At 40.4% G+C, this 19,740-nt stretch overlaps 1 protein-coding gene across 8 annotated transcripts in view; it reads right to left on the bottom strand.

Annotated features, from left to right (window-relative positions):
- Positions 1-220: 220 nt before the first annotated feature.
- Positions 221-19,740, bottom strand: part of gulp1a (GULP PTB domain containing engulfment adaptor 1a) — a 55,664-nt gene continuing 36,144 nt past the window's right edge. For 5 of the 8 annotated variants that reach the window (XM_028024478.1, XM_028024482.1, XM_028024480.1 and 2 more), the window contains 10 exons: positions 15,656-15,717; positions 9,998-10,069; positions 5,050-5,148; positions 4,688-4,825; positions 4,499-4,615; positions 3,927-4,013; positions 2,861-3,100; positions 2,098-2,236; positions 1,934-2,028; positions 221-884 (listed from right to left, as the gene is read on the bottom strand). In XM_028024478.1, coding sequence (XP_027880279.1) covers positions 813-884; positions 1,934-2,028; positions 2,098-2,236; positions 2,861-3,100; positions 3,927-4,013; positions 4,499-4,615; positions 4,688-4,825; positions 5,050-5,148; positions 9,998-10,069; positions 15,656-15,717 — 1,121 coding nt within the window. In that variant the 3' untranslated portion in view covers positions 221-812. Of the gene's footprint in view, positions 885-1,782; positions 1,794-1,933; positions 2,029-2,097; positions 2,237-2,860; positions 3,101-3,926; positions 4,014-4,498; positions 4,616-4,687; positions 4,826-5,049; positions 5,149-9,997; positions 10,070-15,655; positions 15,718-19,740 lie in introns of all 8 variants that reach the window. The other 3 variants (XM_028024479.1, XM_028024485.1, XM_028024484.1) reach the window with 3 other exon arrangements.

The following is a 19,740-nucleotide window of genomic DNA, read 5'->3' as shown; positions in this document are numbered from 1 at the left end:
TACATTCATTAAAAAATGTATAAGTATTATTATTTCTATTTTAATTCTCACCTTTATAATTTTTGTTCATTAAGTTTTTTAATTTACTGTTCCATTTTTTAAATATACATTGATTTATTTTCTCCTCTCTTTGCATTTTGTCTGCATTTTCTTTGCCAATTCTGGCAGGAACAGTTCTCCATAAATATCTAAACCAAAGCAGTGATAGAGTGACAGAAAATGTTTTTTCCCCAGAAGGAGTTTCTTTAATAACTGCAAAGTAACCAAAAGTAAATAACAGAGATATTTCCGTATGGACTCGGAAAACATAGGGGAAGAAAAATACAATGATTACAGAGTTTGGGGGGAATTAAAAGTGGAAAATGTAAAAAAAAAAGAAGAGTAGTGGGTTAAAAAGTTATGGCTGGAGTAATAATCTATATAAAAAGGAATAATCTGAGGTAAACCATTCAGTGAAGCAGAAGGTTGGCGTTAATGGAACACTTAATGTTTGTCAGCTTTTGTTCTCCATAGAACAGGAATGTGTCACCAACACAGAATTCACACAGATATGAAAACTCTGCCACAGAGTGTACCATCGGACATCTCAGACTATTTACAGCAAAGGTACGCAAAACGTCTCCTTCCAGAATCTTCTCAGTTCATACAAAAATAGCTCTTTACATTAACACATCCAAGTTTACACTGAAATATTGAAAAACCAATCAAAATGCAAATGCATATAAACCCCAAGATGGCGGCTGTGACATCTCAATCATGGAGTGGATATTGGCACTTTTTCCATACAAAATGAGTTAAAAGTTTTGTTGGCATCAGCAGCGGCCGTCCAGCGGGTCCAGAGAGAAGACGGTTCCCTCCATGGTCAGTCCCATTTTGAACCCCTCCTGTGGGAAAACAAGCAGGAGGATGAACCTGCGGATAGAGGAGCTAAACGAGCCGGATTCATCTGGAAGCTCAGAGTGACCAAAAATAACAAACAACAACCATCTGGAGTCAAACCGCTCCTACATGCAAAGTCATGCTTCACTTGACTGGGTCAGAAATGACATGGCATGCTCATTCAACGGATGGCTTGGTGCTTTATGGTAGACTGTTATGAGTAGTCAGTATCTTACCTGCAGGAGAAAACAGAATGAGCTCAGTTTGACAAATGCTAATGGAGTCAAGCTAACAGCGTTTCTAAATCAACCTGACAGCTACTCTGAGTCAAGCTAACAGTTACTCAGATTCAGGCTAAAGGTTAGCCAAAATAAAGATAAAAGCTAACGTTATTCATACCAACAGGTAGCCACACTGAAGCTAACAGCTGACCAGAGTCCAGCTAACATCTACGCAGAGACACACTAATAGCTAGCCACACTCAAGCTAACTGCAAACCTGAATCAATCTAGCAGCTACTCCAACTCATGCTAGCAGCTAACCAAAGTCAAGCTAATAACTAGCCAGAGTCAAGCTAAAAACTAACCAGTCCAGCCAATAGGTACTCAGTCAGGTTAGCTAACTGTATTCATGCTACCGATAGCAAGGCTAAAGGCTAACCAGAGTAAAGCTAGTAGCTAAACAGAGTGAAGCTAATAGTCAACCAAAGTCAAGCTTACAGCTAATCAGAATCAGGCTAACAACGAAGCAGAGTCAAGCTAAAAGCTAACAGTCAGGTCAACAGCGACTCAGAGTCAAGCTAGCAGCCGCTGAGAGCAAACCAAGAGCTTAGAGGATGAAGATGTTGGTGAATAAGAAAACATGCTGCAGTCGCAACACAGACAGCAAAGCAAAGGTACAAACCATCTCTGCCGCTAAGAGAGGGAAGAAGACAAGAGACGCATTCAGCTGTTAATAATTCAGGAAAGAGAGAAAGGAAACACATTCAGTAGCAGTGTCGCCCCCTGCTGGCGACACTAACACTGGTTATTTGGTTTGGACTCCCAGGCCTCACCTGCATCTCATCGAGCTTCGACTGGATATCTGGAGGGAAGTCCGCCGCGCCGCAGGTGAACGGGTCAAACGGCTCCGCTCCGAACAAATCTTTACCTGCAGACAGAACCACAGTCAACCCGCTTCCCTCGCTTCCACCAAACCCGAGCGGTTCTGTTGGCTCACTCATGTCGGGCGGCAGGGAGGTCGGCGGCGGCGGAGGGCAGCCATTACTGGCCCTGCTGGGAACCAGCGGCGTCACCGTGGAGAAGGGAACCATGTCGAAAACGTCCGTGGACTGCAGCTTCACAGAGACGCTCCCCGCCTGGACCAGAACACAAACCGTTACTGAACCGGTCGACCCGAGACACACAACACCACACAGGAAGGAAGGGCTACGGGAGCAGATTAGGGCCAAAAATTTAAAATGAAACAAATTCTGACTGTAATTTGTCAGAATTTGGATTTTTTTCTCACAATTCTGACAATTTTTGCAAAGTTCTGAAAAAACAAACAAAAAAACTATAAAAAAAGATTTTGCTTTTCTCTCAGATTTTGGAATTCTGACTTTTACCTCAAAATGTTAACTTTTTATAGAATCCTAACTTTTCTCAAAATTCTGACATTTTCTTTTTTACAATTTAACTTCTCATAAAAATTTTGATTTTTTCAATATTCTGACTTTTTGTCTTAGAATCAGAGTTGTTAAATTGTTTATGGATCATCTGGCAAGTTTGGTAGATCTGTGTGGGTAAATGACAGGTTTCCCAATCTTAAAACAAGAAAAATAGTTACATGATTATTTTCATTTGCTAACAACAACATCATTGACAAATTTTGGGTTATTTTGACATAGAAATTGAATTCAAAGTTTCAAGTCAGATTTTTTTTTCCAGTGGCCCTAATTGTCTTCCGTAGAAAGAAGAAAGCAGAGAAGAAGTTAGTTTACACGAGGCCGCGGGATGCTGCAGGCCTCGCCGGCTTTAGGAGGAAGAAGAGGAGGAAGAGGAATAGCGTGTTTAGCAGGCGGAGGGGTTAGTATCCCCGCGGAGACGCTGGAGTCCGGCGAGCTCATGGGCGTTAGCGTGACGGAGGAAATCTCCAGACAGGACAGCGACGACACGCTGTGAAACCAGAAGAGAGAGGACGGCCTGTGCAGCAGGAAGGATTCGCCCGCCGCGTCCGGCGGCTGGGGAGAGATGGCGCAGCGCCACCACAGAAGAAGACGGGTTAGTCAGAAAGCAGAACTACGCTAACCGCCATGCTAACAGCACCGCTAGGCAGAGAGCGGATTGAGAAATCGCTTCGTCTGCAACAAACAGTGTTTAATTGACTGAATCTCTTTTCCTAGTTCAATTCTTCAAAATGGGAAAAACAAGAGAAACGCCTCTAACATCTAGAGCAGGGCGATTTTAAACTAAATGCTAATTTGACTGTCTTGACTAAACAAGGCAATTATTTCTATTAAGCTGTTTGTAATAACATTTTTGATAAATTAAGCTAAAAAGATAAGCTGAATGCTAAGCTAAGTAGCTACAGGAAGAGCTATGCCAAGCTAACGTCTTGTTAAAATATTTCTGTTTTGCAGATGGATGCTAATTTGTCTGATTAGACAAACTTTCTTTTTTCTTCAACTTTTCTTAAATGAGGCTAAAAAATGAGCAAATCAAGGTTTTAATTTCTTTGAGTTTTAGATTTATAATGTTTTTACACAAAATAAATCTAATGATTTCATTTGTTTGATTAGAATATTAAACAGTAGTGACTGCTTGTTTTATGGTAGTTATTTAGCAGTTTGTTGTTTGTTAATTTGATGAAGATAGAAGACAAAGTCCTGTAGTACAAACTACCACCAGCAGAGGGCGCCACGACCTGGACTATTGGACAGCAATGACCTCCAAACCAGGACGTTTCTGACTGTTTGTTTTAGAGTTTTTTAAACATCTTTACTGCGGTTCTGATTAATTTCCTGATTTCAAACCAACTGGAGTTGAACTGGGACGTTTTGTTCTTACTGGTGGCACATGAGCGATCATCAGCTGCTCCTCCAGCTCCTGCAGTTGTTTCTTCAGCTCAGCGTTTTCCGTTTCCAGTTCCTGAATCTGTGAGAACAAAACAGTTTTAATCTTCTTTTAGAGTCTTGACATTAAAAACTGTTGATCGTGTTTCAGAGAACTTCTGCGTTATGCTAAACTAAACATGAGACGCTTTCAGATTAAAGGCATCAAAATAAAAAAAAAAAAACACGAGTCGCTATGGCAACCCACTGCAAAAACACAAAGTCTCACCAATAATTCTAGTCTAATTTCAAGTGAAAATATCAAACCGAGGAACCACCAGGTAACCAGAGGTCAGTCCGTACAGGTGTTCAAACCCTCTTCAGTCGTAATAACTCGGTAAACAAACCTGAGGGTCGCCCAGTTTCCAGCAGAAATCTAATCTCAGTCTGCAGCTCGTGGCATTAATATTCATCAGTTGACTCGCTCTGCGCTGATGAATCGAGCAGGTTGACGGATTTAAAACAATCGATAGACACAAGCTCAGCATTAATTAATAAAAACATCAATGCAGCGTCTCAACGTCGTACTCTCTTCTGCAGCCCGCCGATCTGCTTCCTCGTCTCCACGTCTTTCCCTCCAGACTCCAGAAACTTCTTGTAGGCCAAGTCGAAGGCCTGGCCGATGGTGAGGGTGATCTCCTCCGCCTGAAAGACACGATTCACCTGAAACGTCTCGCTGCCTTCAGGGTTTGAGAACAAAAAACTAAAAACACGTACACATTTTTCACTGTCGAACACGTAGCAGAGGTGTTTGTTGGACTCCGAGTCTTTGCAGATGAAGGTGAATATCCGTTTGTCCGTCTTGTCGTCGGCGCAGAAGGATATCCGGTGCAGCTGACAGTTATGCAGCACATCCTGCGACACAAATCCTCCGTTATTCAGACTGGATCCACCGGATCCCTTCTGGAGGGAAACCACTTTCACATCGTGATGAAATCTGAATATGGAGCAGATCTACATCGAAACGCGAAACCTTTTTGGTTGCCGTGGTTACCCTCTGCTGTTTCATATGGGAGGTTTCTGCCCCTCCACCATCAGTTTCAGTCAAACTGCGGAGAACTGAACCCAGCTGGACTCACCTTGGTTTTGGGGTCCAGGATCTTGACTCCGTAGATGGAGATCTGAAGCTCCACTTTGGGAATCTTCTGGCCCTCCGACTTCTTGATGTGCCTCTGAAACTGTCAGACACCAAAAATAAAAATGACATTTTCTAGTTGTTTGGTCATGACCTTTAACCTTCGACCTGCTTCACGCCCCAACGCTGGGCTGAATCTGCTGGAAATATTGCATTTAGCTTCCATGTGTAGCATTAGCGTTGGCTAAATAATGTGTTAGCATAGCTATTTAGCATTAGCTAACTAATGTTCATGGTTAGTGCTATAGGATTGGTGTAGCTAACTTAGCGATGCCCAACGTTGCAAAAACCTCAAAAAAACAGGATGGTAGATGTATGGAAAGCCAAACAGGTCAAAGTTGTCGTACTTTGCACAGTGTTTTCTAATAAGCATTCTGAAAAAGATTAAACTTTTTAATATAATTATAGAAATAAAATGTGTTTTTATTGTGTTTGTAGCTGACTGATAGTAATTCACTGCATGAATCGTGAAGTTTTCATACAAATTAATGGTAAATCTGACATCAATTAATTTAACTTCCCTCTGGGTTTGAAAAAGTATTTTTAATGTAATTAGATATATTCTAATTTACTAATATGTTTTGCCATAAACTAATTTCAGTGTGTTGGAGATGATTTGATGGTAAAGTGGCCTGCCATAGCCAGAATGACCCTTCCCAGGTTGGTGGGCAGCAGCAGTTGCTGTGTTTTGTGTCGCAACCTTTCAGGATAAAATCCGTTTGTTAATTTAACCTGAACTTTGTGTTTGAGTGTTTTATTGTGAAAGTATTCAGGCATGTTTTTCTGGACGTGAACTCAGAGAAGGCATAGCTGGGCTGTGTCTGGGATGGTAACCATGGCGACCTGGTCTCCACCATGAGACGTGTTGCAACAATGGAGTCCTGGCGTTGGGAGAGCAGGCCTCCCCATAGGCGGCCTCTCAGGATTTGGCAGGAGGCGTTGGTAAAAGGCCGGGCCTGGACTGGGATGTATGCTGGGAGGAGGCCAGGTCAAAGGTCATCCACTGGGGAGCTCAGGGAAACTAAGCACTTAAATCCTGAACAACTACAGTAGATTATCTGAGAGTTTATGACCAGTTTGCCACCAGTTTTACCAGTAAAATGTCAGTTTACATTACAAATGAGCAAACCTTTGTCAATATTCAGCTAATGTCGGCACAATTTAAATGATTTCTGTGTTTCTATTAGGGCTGAAACGATTCATCGAGTAACTCGAGTAACTCGATTACAAAAAATCCTCGAGGAAATTTATCTGCCTCGAAGCTTCGCTAAATTTATTGTATTGTAATAAGCAATGCTGTTAAATACGCAGCACACTGGTCTAGCCGGAGGGTTTTTGTGTTGCACAACGCTACCACTTCCGTTAGCGCCTGGAGCACATGTGCTAAGTGTGTAGCTATGGAGGGAACCGGAGAATGCTCAGAAGGAGAACCCCGAAAGCGACAAAAAATGTCAAAAGTTTGGGAACATTTTAGGCTAAACAGAAAGGACAACACAGCGCAATGCATCCACTGCAAAGCAGAATTGGCGTACCACAACAGCACGACATCAATGTTGCAGCATCTGAAGAGAAAACACCCGCTACATGCATCCAACTCGTACACGGTTGCCAACAGGTAACGTTTATGTTCTCTTTGCTAACTACGTTGTGTGATAATCTGCCATGTTATAGATGTAAATTGAGGCACATTATTTTGCTGACGTTACATCTAAACATAGCAGTTACTTAACCGGGTGTAGTGTAAATTGTATGTGAGGGTGGAACTGAGAGAAAGTATGCAGGACTTAATGTAAGTTTGTTAATAAAAATACGCAGCAACAGATTACAGGCATAAGCTGAAAAGCATTTATTTATTGGTGTCTTTCCATCCTGAAAAGTTACAGTCTTTTCTTCTCGCTACTGTTATGTATGAATTAGAAAATTTTGATTAATATTTTTTGTAGTAATTCTATATTTGTTTATACCTAAGCAATCAAGAATAAATAATAGCATCGTTTTAATAAAAATAGCAACATTTTTGCATTTTATCATGACTAGTTAAGGCTGCAGAACTCTGTACAAACTCAAACCTTTACATTTTGAGTAAGTTTATTTTTTTCCTAACATATAGATTACATTCTGTTTTCCAATACATAAAAAAACATTTCACTGCATTTAGATTTTTCTGTGATGGTTAAAAATAATGCTTTTAATTAAAGCATCCTCAAAACTCACACATAAATGAAAGCCTTAAATCCATAAATAAAATAAAACTGAAACTAAAGCTGCTATCATGGCAGATGAGCTGTCAGTGCAGATTCCAACTTAATAATATTAAATGTTATAATATCCAAATTAGTGCACTTGAAATATATTTAATTCATAACAAGGAATAAACAAATAATCATTACATTGTGCTTCTTTTCAGTGAACCGAAGAGTCATACGTTGGACAGCTTTGTTCAAAGGCTTCCAGGATGTTCGGTTGTTCAAGCAGCTGAGTTCACAAACAGCATTTTAAATATGATCATCACAGACATGCGACTGCTGTATTCTCTGGTTGCCTTAACTTTTCTATTTAAAGCTAATGAATATTTTTTTACTCTTTTGTGTTAGCACTGAAAAAAGCAAGGAATTTGTTGCACCTTAGACTTAAAATATATTGTATAAAATGCAGTATTTACTATTTTGTCTAAACTTGTTTTATTTTTAAATCAAATTTTCTTTATTTATCTTTTCTGTTTGAACTTTAGAACAAAAAAGCAAGAGATTTGCTGTACTACTGATTTGAAACTTTACTGGAGGTTTAATGTTATTGCGTTATTATCAATAAAATGTTAGAGTTAAATGAGTTGTTTACTTAGTTCTTTTACGTGTATGTGTATTACTCACTGAAGATAAATACATAAACTAAAAGCTGGAGTATAGACATTTTTATAAGCATATTTGTGAGCCTGCCACTTTATTATTTGAATATAATTTAATATCTTAGTATAACTTTTCTTCAGGTTAAAGCAAACTACAGTTACAAGTAAACTTTCTAAACTACAAACATTTAACTGTTAGGGATGCTCAAAAAGGAGATATTGGACTGATCTGGACTAACTGGTGTTATTGCAGATTTGCCAATAGTTTATTTTATTAAATTTTTTTATCCGATTACTCGATTAATCGTAAGAATAATCGATAGATTACTCGATTACTAAAATATTCGTTTACAACAGCCCTAGTTTTTATTAAATAAGAAACAATTAAAATGAATAAGTTTGTTCACATAAGTTATTAAAAAACATCCTCCTACTTCTTGTCTTCTTCGTAGTTTCTGTCAGTAGTAACATCCTGTTGTTGATCATTTGACTCGTGATGCAAAAACGGTTTTCTATTGCAGTTTTGGAAAATAAACCAATTTTGACCCCAATGAAACCAGACCTCAAATTAGCGTTTTTGTTCTTTTGTTGTTTTCATGAAGCAAATTTATCATCAAAATGTCAAATTATGCAGTTTTATGGTCAATGGAAACACAGTTTAATTTGTGTAGTAGGAGGGAAAATTCACATTTATCACATTTTTATAGTTTCATTTGTGTCTCAACTGCTTCTAAAAACAGACAAAACAATAGAGAAAAAATAGCTGATTTTTGGCAATAATTTAATGTGTTTTGGTGTCTGGAAAATGAGTCGTTTCAAAAACCAAATACTCAAAGATTGTCGAGTCACATTACACTGGAACTGCCCCGTTACCTAGCAACCCCGGCCAAGCCCGGCCCGTTACCTAGCAACCCCGGCCAAGCCCGGCCCCGTTACCTAGCAACCCAAGCAGAGTTCCAGAGCGTTCGGTCAGCTGGTTTTAGTTATTTAATGGCTGCTGCACTGCAGAAACACAAAACCTTAGCAGGTATTTTGGTCTAGTTTCTAGTGAAAATATCTTAGTACACTTAAAATAAAACAAAACTGACAAAAGTAACTTTTCAGCAACATACAGGAGCTTGATTCAAGTCAATAATTCCTTAACGTTTATTAATAAAGTTCTAGTTCTAGCGGCGTGCCGTGGTGGCGTAGCGGTTAGCGCGACCCATGTTTGGAGGCCGTGAGTCCTCGACGCGACCGTCGCAGGTTCGACTCTTTCCTTTCAGCCTTCCTTCATATAAGGGACACTAGAGCCCACAAAAGACCCCCTGGAGGGGTAAAAAAATAAAGTTCTAGTTCTACTGGCAGATTATTTCACTTATCAATTAAGAAATTATTGACTACGCACAAGCTTTTATTTCTCGCTGAAAAGTTACTCATTAGTTAGTTTTTGTATTTTTTTTGAGTGTACTGAGACATTAACAGTAGAAATTAGACCAAAAATACTTGGTAAGATTTTGTGTTTTTGCAGTGTTTTATTATTGAAACCACCTGCTGCATTCCTGTAGGTTGTGCAGGAGGCTCCACTTCTGCTTTTCAAAGACGTATGATTGTATAATCACACATCTGTTTGCAGCCATAACGCAGCTCAAGACAGAACTGATCAGACTAAGCGGCCATAAGTGGATCCTAATCGATTCAAGGTACCATAATAGATCACCTTTAATGTTTCCGGGCTTCTTTATCAGATTACATCTAAAAATCAAGTAGATGTATTTTTGTTGGTGAGTAATGGCCCTCATCCAGCCAGATTTTGGTGCTCACCCCAGTTTGATTTAATTTGAGCTGAAGTTAACGATCTGAACCCGCCGCAGTAAATTTTAGTATTTTACACAGAAATATCAAAGTGTTTCAGCGAAGGGGCTGATTATGCTGATGAATAATCCATCCAGCAGAGTTTTCTTGCGCTGGGCGAACTGCTTATCCAGCACTTCCAGGCATCGACACCTGGAGCTGAAAAACCCCCAGGTCACCTTGAGCCAACGCCGCTTTGACCGACGGGCGTTACCTTCAGCTTCCTCACTGCATCCTTCACGACTTCGGTGCCTTTCGGGGCCTCCACCTCCGTGTTTCCCAGAAACTGCAGAAGAAGAAAACATTTCTTATGCAACAGAAATTTTTCCATCTGATCCTGGATAAAATGAGAAAAAGTTTCTTCTGCTGTTTTTCAGATTTTCACTGCAGTTTTAAAATCAGACAAAGATAATAAGTTAAAAAATGTCCTCAATATTTATTTTTAATAAATGATTTTTTATTGGATTTGGCCAATCCAATCCAGTTAAACTGTTTTTAACTGTTCAAAAATAGTTTAAAAAAAAACTTTCTTTATAAAAAGTCACCAGAAAATAAGTTTTCATTTCTTCCATTTGTCTCCATTGAAGTAAAGACTTTCAGTGTTTTAGCTTTCAGCTTTAGCATTAGCTTCTGCTAAATTCTGTGTTAGCATAGCAAGTTAGCATTAGCTAACTAATGTTTCTGATTAGTGCTTTAGGTTTAGCATAGCTAACGTTTTAGTTAGCGATGCCAACCATTGCAAACACAGCATGGTAAATGTATGGAAAGTCAAACGGGTCAAAATGCGCATGCTTTGCAGTATCTGATGTTTCCTAATAAACACTGTGGTAAAGATTTAACTTATCAAATGTAACTATAGATCAAGAAAATGTGTTTTTATTGTATTTTCCGCTGACTGATAAGTACTGTTAAAAATATTTATCATAAAAAGCATAGGAATCCTGTATTGTGCTTTTTCTCCAACAGATGGCGCCATTTTCCTCCCGCTGAGCTCAACGTGTGCAGCCGGCTCCCTTATCAGGCTTCATAAATATGAATATTGTTCCTTTAAAGGCTGTAGAAAACAAAATAAGGAGTTCGGCCATCGGAGCAGAGCAAACAGCCGTGGACTGTCTTCAACATCCTGACTCTGTTAATCCCCGTCTACCTCTGCAGACGCTAACAATGTGCAGCCAAGCAACAAGGGGGAGGCTGTCCGTGTTCTGCCTCCATAAAAATAAACTCTTCTTTTATAACTTTTACCAGAAATTAGCAAATCTTGCATCTGATTCAGACTGGAGCAGTTTTATTTTAAATCGTTTCTGAGACGTGAAGCTGTTTCTAATGAACAGTTGGGAAACAGCAGATGAAGCTTTTATGCAGAAGTGTCAGCGCTTTGCCTCGGCGTGACAAATGAACTCTGTGCAGAGTGGCGGTCATGTCTGCGAGTGCTGCGGCCCAGAATAGAAAAGAGCAGAGCGCGTTCTCGACCGTTGCATTGTGGGGCAGCGATTGGGGACGTTTGAGGAGGCGAATCGAGCTCCGAGGCTCATCCATCAAATGATTCACGCGGCTGAAAAACGAGCCGGCCTCCTGTCCACGTTTCAACCTCAGGCCGGCCCGAGGAGTTCGTTCAGATGACACAACGAAGAGCCGAGTTCGAGTTCAAGCCGAGTTCGAGTGCCGCTGCAGTTAGAGCTGACCGGCTCGCTTACAGGGCAGCGCATTTAATGAGACTAATTTAACACGAAAAGCTCCGACTGTGACTTTGATGATCAACAACTTGCTTCTGTTCTGGAGAGACTGGAGACACTTCCTGGTTCCTAATTGGTCCAATAGAGCAACTTCTGAACCGGACAGAATTTAAAACATCTTTTCCTCTAAATATCTGATGAATGTTGCATTTCTGCAGAGGATCATAAAGCAGTGAGACACAGATTATGTTTCCTCTCATCATTCCAGAGAATGACATTTGGATCCAGAGCCAGTGAGCTCAGGATCCCTAAACGAAGGGAGGCAGCAGATCCTGATGACCTGAGGGGTCAACATGGTTCTCTGGAGCTGAAACTCGTTTTTCAAGACCAAGACGGGACGATTAAAGGCCAAGATGAAGAGCAGACCTTCTAGAACAAAACCAAACCTTCTGAGACAAAGATCGAGACAGAACCACCATGTTATAGTTGCATGTCATTAGCATATGCTAATGCACAATGCTATGATGCTCTGTAGTCTGAGCTACAAGGACAATATATGGAATCAAAGTGACTAAAGAATATTGCCTTAAGGAGGCTAACTGGATGCTAACTGGAGACTAGCTGGAGGCTAACTGGATGCTAACTGGAGACTAGCTGGAGGCTAACTGGATGCTAACAGGAGACTAGCTGGAGGCTAACTGGATGCTAACAGGAGACTAGCTGGAGGCTAACTGGATGCTAACAGGAGACTAGCTGGAGGCTAACTGGATGCTAACAGGAGACTAGCTGGAGGCTAACTGGATGTTAACCAGTTATCCAATTAATTGATTAATCACCAGAAAATTGTTTATCTCAGAGGAATTATTCAAATTAATTATTCAAATAATTCAAATAATTAATCAAATTTATTATTTGAATTAATGGTTAGAATAATTGTCAGAACAGATTAATTAGGTGGTTATTCAGATGATTCATTGATTAATCGGCAGAATAAGCATCAGGATATTTGATTAACTGTTAGAATAATTAACAGAATAATCAATCATTATAAAAATTGTCAGTATAATCGATTAATCGTCTGAATAATCAATTACTTGGCTTCAGCCTGAAACCACCGGCAGCTCAAAGTGACCTTTGTTGAACTTTTAACGAGGATTTGCAGCTTGGCAGTAAGTTGAGGCTTTCACTCGTGTTTTGTTCTTTCTTGGGAAATAAAAAGACCTTTGGAAAGTCTTTCTGTGAAAAGCACAACCAACCTGCAGCTCTGTTTCTCTCTACATGCTGAGAAACTCAGAGGAACGGCAGCGGGAACTCGCTGCACCTTGTGCTTCAGCGGTGAAAGAAGGAGGAAAGGAACCAACAAACATCGGGACTGGTCTGGTAAAGCGCTGCCGTTTGAAGCAGCTCGAATCCCGACAGCGCTGGTATTTCATAAAAACACCCAACAGAAGCTGAGAGGCACAAACTGGACTGCAGCTCTGGCTGCTGCATCAAAACAGCATAAAGCAGATTAAATTCAGGACAGAGAAACGCCGGAGCGCTGCAGCCGGATGTCTGGACACAGAGACGCTGGAGATCTGAGACACCTTCAGGTTATGAGATGCGCCTGATGCAGCGTGAAATATGCATGTAATGCCTGCAACAGCAACGATTTCCGATCAGGTTTCAAATCCCGTCAGGCTGGGTTTCAACAAGCTAACGTAACGACCTGTAAGGTAATTTATCTGCCATCACTTAGAAAAGCCTTCATCGTCTCACTGCTGCCTGGAACTGAAACACGTTGAGATTTACAAACAGAAGCAACAAAGGTTCAAATGCAGGGAGCAGAATTTACAGAACAGGGCCGCATGTTTCACATTTCACTTCAAACAGGTGAAGGAAATATTCACAACAAAGATCAAAAGTCCATTTATACACATTTCTATTTGAATTTTAAGCTCCTTATCCCTTTCAATGGCTATAAATTACTAAATTATCTTAGCTTACTTTGCTAATGTTAGCTCAGTTTACAGCTGATGCTAGTTTTATTGGAACAAATGTAGTTTAATTGGAATCAAGACTTTATTTTAGACATTTAATTTATAACAAACTTTTTATCCTTTTTTTATTTTAATTTTCATTTGAAAAAAATCAGTATTGCTGAAATTCATCTTTAAAAGCTCAGCTGTAAATATTTAAAATAAAACGACCTTCTGTTGATCCAAGCCAATCAGCGCCGAGCGGCTTTCAGCCAATCAGATTAGATTTCTCTGATCACATGCCCCACAGTTAGCCAACACAGTTAACTGTCAAGAGACCCACTTGCTAGTGTTAGCCTAGCCTACTTTGTGTGCTAATGCTACCTCAGTTTACAGTATGGATTGGTGTCTGTAGTTTGTGGTAACATATGAATAAAAACTAGAGGTGTGCCGATCGATCGGCTACCGATCATAATCAGCCAATTTCCGTAAAAAAGTGTATTATCGGTGATCGCCGATCACGACCTCTTGCTGCCGATCACATTTATCTCACTTCGCAGCCGCAGCTCATCTCTTTCCTGCGAAACAAATCCTGTCGGGTGGAAATTTAAGGCTCTGAGAGTGAATGTGGACATTTGCGTGTTGTGGCGGAAAATTAGCTCTGAGTTGAAGCGCCTCAAAATGCATCAACACAACGAATCTAATAATCTAATATGGCATTTAAAAAACAATCACTTGACAAAGTTTGGCTACATTGAGGCTCAACGCAGGAAAAAAATGGCATCCGGATCCAGACAGCAGGTAACGCAGCACGACTAGCAACAGTCACCTGGACTAGCATGACGGTCAGAAAGCTAAACAAATAACCAGAACAATAATTCAAGTTTTCTTGCTGAAGGTGGAGACGCTGGTTCTGCTCTGTTGGACCTGGTGGTAATATTTCACAGACGTGGCACCAGAGAGTGAACTCTCTCACCGAATGTCTGCTTAAAGCTGCAGCGTGAAATAAAATTAAAAAGATTTTAGATATGCCTAAAGCAAAAAAAAAAACAAAAAACAGTCATTCCAGGGGATCGGCAGAAATCGGCCTCATGAATGATCGGTATCGGAATCAGCAGCGAAAAACCGGATCGGGGCATCCCTAATTAAAACCCAATAAACAATAAAATCTCAGAAAACGCAGATTAAAGCGAAAATCTCACCTCAAATCAGCTGCAATAAATCACAAACGTAGAAGTGAGATTGTCTCTAGAAATGGTGTCACCTTGATAAAAGGCAGCAAAATGTCTCCTTTCAGCATTTACTTTTCAGACAATTATGTTTTTCTCATTATTAGCTAAGAATGGGGGCAGCATTCCAGTGAAACGGCTGACCCAGATCCTCTCATTAGCGGCCGCAACGTCGCTTTTCTTCCACAAAGCAATAAAAGAAACTCTGAGTTAATGGAGGGAAGCGATCCAAGCGCTTCAGTTGTGCCATTAACATAAAATGAGCAAAGATAAAAAACACAAAGACGCTGCTTCCTTGATGAACAAAAGAACGATTAAAGACAGAAAACATCTTCCTGACTCATTCGGGTTTCAGCAGCAAATCGTTAAGCGAGCTTGTTTTGAAATCCGGAGTGTTTAAAACCGGAGGGAACGGTTCGGCAGCGTCCTCATTACGTTGCCTGAAACTCCCTCTGCGATCGCGTTTTCACTCAGATTTCAGCAAATCTGAGCAGGCGGGGAACTCATCAGAGGAAGCTGACAACCTGCTTTGATGTCAGGAAAGGTGTTTCTTTTGCCAGTTCACCACGCTTCTCTTTTATTGCAGAACAGCAGCTACAGCAGTTTTGAGAATCTGCTACTTTTCAGAGTTTCACAGAGATCCGCGCCTCACCAGAGGAGGAATCTTTGTCAGAATAATAAAGCCGGGAAGTCGGTGTGCTCTTTCAACAGTTGAGGACTTGTTGCGTAACAGAGGGAGTTGCTCAGAAGGTTGCTGGTGGAGGCAGAAATTTGAGGCGTTTTACGTCAACAACCCCTGAAGACCTCATTAAAACCAAACAATCAAGGTCAAAACTATAAAAAAGTTTCCCAAAAACTTTGCAGCACCAAGGTAAACAGCTGCTGTGGGAGATTAATGGGACGGCGTCACAAGCCGGCGTGCAGCATAAAAACAAGCAAATCACATTCAGAAAACTTAGCTTTTATGTTTTTACTTATAGAAACCTGATGTTTCTCAGTGTTTCAGTCTCACCTTGGCATTGTAGGGAATGTAGTGCTTGGCCAGAGCCTCTGGGGTGTGCATCCACGACTTGTCTGAAAAAACACACAGCAAAACGTCAGAGGAAGCAGAAATATTCAATCAATTCAGATTTTCCTTCATTTAGCCTCAATAACGTTTACATGAAACAGCAAAGAAAAGTGTTCAAGTCACTTAAGATCATTAAAACAAGCTTCTCATGACTAAAACTATCAACCTTAATATAAACAGAATCTAAAGGTCTATAGACTGAAATGATTAATCGCGATTAATCGATTACTGGAATGATCGATTAATCGTTAATTAGACTATATGGAGTCAAAAAAAAGGCAGTTTGCTGAAAGAACAACACATTCAGAGATTAATCCAAAACTCTATATATATAAATTTTATTTAAAATAATAATTAAAAAATGTTTGTACGTTTGTACCACATTACTAAAACATTAGAATAAAATGTTTTTCCATCAGTGACGGATTTGAGTGAATTATTTCACTAAAATTAATCAAAACCTTCCTTAGATGACAAAAAAAACGTTATAAACCTTAATCTAAACAGAATTAAAGTAAAACTGAAACGATTAATCACATTTAATCGTTTACTGCTTTACATGCTAGCATTAACATGCTAATGAAATACTTTGAAAAAGGTTTAACGGAAAATGACTGACGTTCAGATACTTTGACATGCTAACATGCTAACGTGCGAACATGCAAACATTTTTAACAAATTCAAATATGAAACTAACATGGTTTATTTTAATGTTCGAGAAATTATCAGTGAAATTTTCACTAAAAACATTAAAAACTTTGTTTAGCACCAATGCTAGTCATTAGCATTGTAACGTGTAAAGTGTTCATTCTAATTTCACTTTATTGCCTTAAGAGCCGTTAATCAGACATCTAATTTCTGCTCTTTGGGTTGTTAACCTTTTTAATATCTATAATTTTGAATAAATTTTGCTCGCTGTATTGAAGTGTTTTCACAAACTGAAACTGAGCCGTGAATCAGAGGTCGTCACAGGTCACTGGCGGCCTAGTCCAAGCCTCCCATTATTTCTCTTCACTCCTCATTTCCTGCTGATTACGGCTGTAATGAATCTCGGGACAGAGTCTGCATGGCTGCGACCCCAGGGCATCAGAACCCATGTAAGTTGATTGGGGTCGCCCAGACCTGCGAGGCGTCGATGACGCGACTCGATGCTAGCGCGTCCGCTGCACTGGAATGCTAATAACCTTGTTTACATCGGCTGGCGCTGTTGGCCAAGTGGATAACCTCATTTGAATGTCAATTAGTGTCGTTTGGTCCCAACATTTGCTTAAATTGGATTTCTTTCAGCGGCTAATCTCCGGCATTTACAGAAAACTAACGACAGAGTCGGAAGTTCTTCCAACACAACCGAAGAGACAGAAAAATGAAGATTTTAAGGGTTTAATCAAGTTAAAACATCCAGATATTTCATATGAATAGAAAGAAAGCTAAAGCTGAAGTAAGAAATGTTGGAATGCAGGAGTAATAAATCACCATTAGGCCGAACCAGCTCATTATTTCAGCTCCAAACTGTTTAGGACAAACTGGATTTTGTTGAAAGTCACACATGAGGTATTGGCAGTGTGAGGACTCCCACCTGCATCGTTTCGCCTGTGGGTTCCTGCTCTAATTAACCAGAGTAGACGGACCGTTCCACACCAGCAACATAAGGAGAAAGAAACACTTTATAGCTTTTAATGAAAACCAAACAGCAAAGCTAACAGAATTTAAAACACGCCTGGCTGCGGCGGTGCTGCCTTTCAACGTTTCCATTAGTAAATTAATAAGGAATCCCAAAACGTAAACACTGCTGGCATGTAAAACGTCTCTGAGTCTGGAGGAGACGACGACGCTGCGCCGCTTTCTGGTTTCAGTCACAAGGCAGTGCAGGTTTTCCACCGGATGGACGTCAAACTTTCTCGTAGTCGGTTCCTTGGTAACCATGGCAATGAGCTCAAACAGGAAGTTAGATTCAGCAGCTAAAGCTTCGTTCATGTTTGAGTCGGGAAAATTAGACAAACACTGACAGAATCTAAAATATGTTTTTTTTCTAACTTAACAAGTCAGTAAAAGTTTTGATTAAAAAAATGAGGAGAAAGCGGGAAGCAGGTCGGCTATGCTAGCTTGACTCTGACATCTTAACACGTAGCTGTGCTGCAGAATTCGATGCATTTCGGTTCATTTAACACTAAAACATGCGACCGACACACCAACTCTCTGACAGATCATCAGTAGAGCAGGGGATTAAGTTACACAATCTCTGCTCTGTTGACAGTTGGAGTTGTTGTCAGTCGGTTGCCATGGCAACGAGTACATGTGGAGTATTTTAATTTAAATGGCTGCTTTTCTATTCAATAATTGCACAATGTGATATTTCAAAAATAAATTAGCTAAATGGAAACACGGCAATTTAGGAGAAAAACCTTTTGGCACTAAGATGAGGCGTTTTTTTGGCTGTATTGAAATTGGTTCATTTAGTGAAACTGAAATGGAAAAGGTTTTTCCACATCACATGATCAATAACAGGATGTTGCTACTGGTGGAAACCATGAAGAAGACGACAGGAAGTGGAACTTAATGCATGAACAAACTTTTTCACGTGGTTTCAATTGCGTTTCTTCTTTAATGGAAACACCTGAAATCGTGTTTTTCTGACATTAGCTGAATCTTTGCAATTTTGCACATATTTGTACTTTAAAAGGAGCTACTGTTTGTAGAAGAAATCTTGTGAACTCTTCAAGTCTTTATCTTAAACCAGAGGTCGAATAAAATAATTTTAAGGGCCACAAATGGGCCCCGGGCCACAGCTTGGACCACCCAGTGGTAATATAATTTATAATTTATGTTCGACTCCCAGTCCTAGAAACCTCTGTTCAATATTAGCATAGCGTTCTCGTCTTGCAGCTTGAACTCCTCGCTGTATTGCATTTATTTATTTTTGATTTTTTTACCCCTCCAGGGGGTATTTTGTGGCTCTAGTGTCCCTTATATGACAGCAGGCTGACAGGAAACTGGGAAGGAGAGGGGGGAAGACATGCGGCAAATGTCACCGGGTCCGGGAGTCGAACTCGCGACGGCTGCGTCGAGGACTCAAGGCCTCCAAATACGGGTCGCGCTAACCGCTACGCCACCATGGCACGCCCAGGATTGCATTTATTTTGATTGTTTATGTCTGTGGGCCACATGAAGTGGCAGCCAATAGACTAATTCACTGCAGCGCTCAATCAATGACAGAATGAATTTGCTGGCTGTGCACGGCTCTCCATCATGCAGAAGACAACGTTAGCGGGCCACCAGCAGGACCAATCCAGGCAGCAGGGTGTTACTGGGAGATAAAGGTTCTGTCTGGGAATAAAAATACATTCAGACAGAAATAAAGCCTCATTGAGCAGGTAGAAAGTCTGAGCCAGGACTTTCTGGAAAATGTTTCTTTGGATTGCAGAACAAGTGAAGCTCATCGACTGCTGAGCAGCAGGATTGATGTTAGTTTTCTTCTAATTTTCCTCCCTCGGCGTCGGGATGAACCATGAAAGCGTCTCACCTGGTTTCCACGGGAAACCGGGAGTTTGGGAAGCGGAGGCTCAGAGATCGCTCACATCTGGGCTTTTAAAAACATGCTCAGGCGATGACTCGCTCTTTGTTTACAGCTCTGGACTCTCGGCTTGCATCACATGATGATCCTCTCAGAGCAATCACACACACACACACACACACACACACACACACACACACACACACACACCGAGGGAAACAATGAAAGCACCAGGACTGTATGTGTGCTCCATTGAGGCTGAAGCTGTTTTTGTTCTGCTCACTGGTTCAGATCCAGCTTCATTTCTAAGCTGCTGCTTGTTTTGGTGCAACTGGTGAACAATTATTGACTAACTGAACATTTTATTGACCAGTTTTTAATATGAAATTAATCTTTGATGATCTAAATTTTGGCCAGACCAGGTGTCACCTGGGGACTCGGTAATGTGACTCTGCCGTCTGATTGGTTAAAAACTCATCATTAAAGTCATTGTTTCTCTGCATGAGTTGTTTTACAC

The sequence above is a fragment of the Xiphophorus couchianus genome, chromosome 7, assembly GCF_001444195.1.
Source record: "Xiphophorus couchianus chromosome 7, X_couchianus-1.0, whole genome shotgun sequence".
Lineage (NCBI taxonomy): Eukaryota > Metazoa > Chordata > Actinopteri > Cyprinodontiformes > Poeciliidae > Xiphophorus > Xiphophorus couchianus.
The sequence above is the reverse complement of the archived record's forward strand: the minus strand, read 5'-3'. Positions and strand labels throughout refer to the sequence as shown.